The following is a 3,936-nucleotide window of genomic DNA, read 5'->3' on the forward strand; positions in this document are numbered from 1 at the left end:
AAATGCTTTTAGTGTGTGAGAGAGTTGAAGGCTGTTTGAACTGAAACAGTATTTGCTGTGTGAGCAAGAAGGAGACAGCAAGGAGCCTGGGCGTGGCTTAGCTCAACTTTCTGGAAAAGCTGCTTGGTGCTCTGAAACTCCCTCTGCTTGTGTTTGCATTTGGAAGTTTCTTTTCAGGCGGGGGGACTAGAACTCCTAGCATCAGAGCATGTTAGAGGAACATAGGTGCCCAATATTCAAATGTTGAGGGTCATTTGGAAAAATCCTTCCTTAGTGAGCTTAGAAGCCAAGAGGAACATAGGTTCTGGTAGTCTTTATTTAGTTTTGATGATGCATGAGTGGTATTTCGCTTTTATAGATAGATAGATAGATAGATAGATAGATAGATAGATAGATAGATAGATAGATAGATAGATAGATAGATAGATAGATAGATAGATAGATAATTAAGGAGGGAGGGAGTTTGATATGATGGAAAGGAGGAAGGAAGGAAGAAAGGAAGGAAGGATGGATGGATAGATAGATGGATAGACAGAGAGACAGACAGACAGACACGTATAAAATACATATCCATGTACATACATACACATATACTATACATTCCCACACACACACACAGATGCACACATGAATAAGAGAGCAGGAAAGTAACCAGACGTGAAAGATTAAAGTTGGAAGTTTTGCTAATCCTGCTTGCTGTAAAAAAACACCCACCTTTTCCTGAGAATTGAAAAGCGTACCCTCCCCATCCTTTCCTGGGGCCCCTCCTGTTTTTTGCCGGCTGCCGTAATCCTGGGGCGCTTTCCTCTTCCTGCCCTGGGTACCACTCTGGAATTCCCGCTCTCCCTCCCTCCCGGCTCCATCTAGACCAGGGCTGCTGCTGGGTGGGGGGAGGAGGCGTTGGGGGTGGGGACAGGTGGGTGTGTTGGCTGGGGAGAAAGTTTTGGACCTTCCCTCCCTCCCTTCCCGGGAGGGGAAGGAGGGGGGAGGTGGTGCCAGCCGATTGGGGGTGCAAATGCCCCATTCCTGCCTCGCAACCAATGACGTGCTGTCGGAGGAGGGGCGCCCCATTGAGAGAACCAGCACCTTGGTGTTTACTCTTGCCAGCAATGTGTGCAGCCCTAGACTGTGCTGGAGGGGAGGGGCCGAGCGTGTCGGGGAGGGGGAGGAGGAGGAGGAGGAGGAGGAGGGGCTGTCAGCGAGGATGGGCTATAAGAGAAGGCAGCGAGGAGGAGAGCAAGCAAGAGTGGGCGTGAGCAGGCTGTGTTTGCAAAGCCAGCCAGAGCTGATCTAGGGCGGCCTGGAGAGGTGGGGGGGAACACGACGACACACCGAGGGGCTGCTGTTGTGAGCAGTGTGGGGGGTCTCTCCCCTCTTCTCTCCCCACTCAGGTCTCCACCGCCCCCGAGGAGAAGGAGAAGGCGTGACTGCTCCATCTGTCCATTCGGTGTTCCTTGGGGATGCTCCTGGCCCTCGGAATCCCGCCGCCCGGAGTTACTGACGGCCTCCTCTCCCGACCCTCCTTGTTCTCCAGCTGTTTTTGCCAAAGATTTCCTACCACTTCCTGGCTCTCTGCGCTCCCCCTCCGCCGGACATCTCCCTCAGGCCCAAAGCAGGTGTCGCCAGGACCTCCGGCTGTCAGTTGGCCAGCCGGCGGCGGCGGCTGCTGCTGCTGCTTTGGAGACGGAGTTAAAAGGGGGGCGTGGAGCAGAGAGAGAGAGAGAGGGGCGATCTCGCTTGCTGGCAACCGCCGAGGCTCACCCACCCATCCAACCCGCCGTGCTGTGCCGAGCCCGCCACCACGGTGTTTCCACCCACCGGAGGATGAGAAAATAACCCCGGCTTGGACTGAGCATCCGAAGGGGGAGTGTTCGGTGAGTCGGCGGCACAGCATCCGGACATCAGCATGGTCCAGCAACGTAGCAGCACGCGGAGTCGAGGAGTGGAAGCAAAGCAGGAGGCGTGTTCCAAAGGCGGCTTGCTGTTGAAAGATGGCACGGGCGAACCGGACTGGTGCAAGACGCCCAGCGGGCACATCAAGCGCCCCATGAATGCCTTCATGGTGTGGTCTCAGAACGAGCGGCGGAAGATCATGGACCAGTGGCCCGACATGCACAATGCCGAGATCTCCAAGCGGCTGGGACGGCGCTGGCAGTTGCTTCAGGATTCGGAGAAGATTCCGTTCGTCAAGGAGGCCGAACGGCTGCGCCTCAAACACATGGCGGACTATCCCGACTACAAGTACCGGCCCAGGAAGAAAGGCAAGCTGGGCAGTGCCAAGGCTCGGTCCAGGGTGCCCGTCAAGATTAAGCCCTGTTCTCGGACGGGCAGCTTCGCCCCGGAGGCAGACGCCGAAGCCGGATCCTGAAGGCCAGGGGGGATGCGCCTCTCCAAAGCCGGATAGGACCCTTTGGAAGCCCGCATCCTGGAGGTATCGTTTGACGAGGGTCCCAAAACCTCCAGCAAGGAATTCTGGCACGTGCTTCCCACCGGGGGCGAGAAAGGAGAGTGGGAAGCCAATGCTGGCCAGGCCAAAGACGCCGAAGCCAGCGAGCTTGCCAAGCCCTGGTCCTCCTCCGACGTGTCTTCTCCTGCTTCTACGAGGTCGCCATCGTCGTCTTCTTCTTCCTTCGCCTCCTCGGACGACGAGCCGGAGGAAGATCTTTGGAACGTGGTGCCCAGCCGTATCCAGCCAAACACGCCCCCTTGCCGGAGCCCGGACTGGTCGGTCTTCGATAAAGATCTGGATCTTTTTCCTTTGGGCGCCTCGTCTCATTTCGAGTTCCCCGATTACTGTACCCCAGAAGTGACTGAGATGATTGCAGGGGACTGGCTGATGTCCAGCATTTCGGACTTGGTCTTTACGTACTGAATCCTCCCAGGGAACTCTCGCTTCTCAACAATCAGGTGGTTCCGGAAAAGAAAGAAAGAAAGAAAAGAAAGAAAACAAAGAGAGAAAGAGAGAGAAAGAAAGAGAAGAAAAAAAAACCCAGCTGTTTACATGCAGAATCAGGTATCTCCACAGCTTGCCTTGGCTTCATTCAAAGGCAAGTCCTCCATCAACCCACCCCACCCCCTGCCTTTCTCCCCCCCCCTCTCCTCCCTCCCCCCAGCACACACCCACTTGGCCAGCCTCCCCTGCCTTGCTTGGGGAGGCTGCCCGTCCCTTCTCAACCCACCCACCCTTTTCTCTTCTCTCCACCTCGAAGCCACCCTGGCTTGGGCACCGTGTTTATTTACCCATGAAATTTGACTATGTCTCGTCTGGTTTTGCCTTGTAATCCTCTCCGACGGCTCATCGCGGATCCTTCCACCCATCTTGGCAGCTGCTTCCCAGCACGGATGGAAGGATGGATGCCATCCATGCTGATACAAACCCCCCACCTTCCTCCCTCTTCCCCCGTTCTCCCTCTGTGCCCTCGGGGTGCCCACGTTCCCTCACTTGGCATCCCACTTGTCACCCGGGTCTCCACCCCCCACCCCCCACCCCACCTCAAAGGGGCTCTCGGCGTCTTTGCCGGGCGTCGATCGAGGCCATTTCGAAGCCGATGTGACGGGCAGGATGGTTCTCTTCCCTCCTTCGTCTGTCCAAACGGCTGCCAGGCGAAAGATTCCATCGCAGGGCACGGCGTGTCTCGGTGGTGGTGGTGGTGGTGGAGACGGGGGGGGAGTTGGCGGCGTGACGCTGTGCGGTGCGACGGGCACCGGCTCCCACGCTGGACCAGGCTTTCGTGTCGCCAAGGCACCGAGCCCGTCTCGGTACTGGGGGAGAACGGCGAAGTGGCGGGGCACGTGGTAAACACGTGGACCCACAGTGCAAGCAGGCTTGTGTGTCTCGATCGCCCCCCAAAAGTCTCCCTCTCCCACCCACTCCCACTCCTCCCCTTTACATTTTTGCCAGAGGTGCGTTGCAAGCAGCGCGGGGCACTGTCTCCT

At 57.1% G+C, this 3,936-nt stretch overlaps 1 protein-coding gene across 1 annotated transcript; it reads left to right on the top strand.

Annotated features, from left to right (window-relative positions):
- Positions 1–1,194: 1,194 nt before the first annotated feature.
- SOX12 (SRY-box transcription factor 12) lies at positions 1,195–3,017 on the top strand. The gene is given in 3 exon segments (XM_026694532.2): positions 1,195–2,313; positions 2,315–2,400; positions 2,403–3,017. Coding segments are annotated over 3 exon segments (963 nt in total). The 5' UTR covers positions 1,195–1,906; the 3' UTR covers positions 2,873–3,017.
- Positions 3,018–3,936: the final 919 nt, after the last annotated feature.

Source organism: Notechis scutatus, chromosome 3 (genome assembly GCF_049901735.1).
Source record: "Notechis scutatus isolate UNSWTSFEM ecotype Mainland chromosome 3, rNotScu1.2, whole genome shotgun sequence".
Lineage (NCBI taxonomy): Eukaryota > Metazoa > Chordata > Lepidosauria > Squamata > Elapidae > Notechis > Notechis scutatus.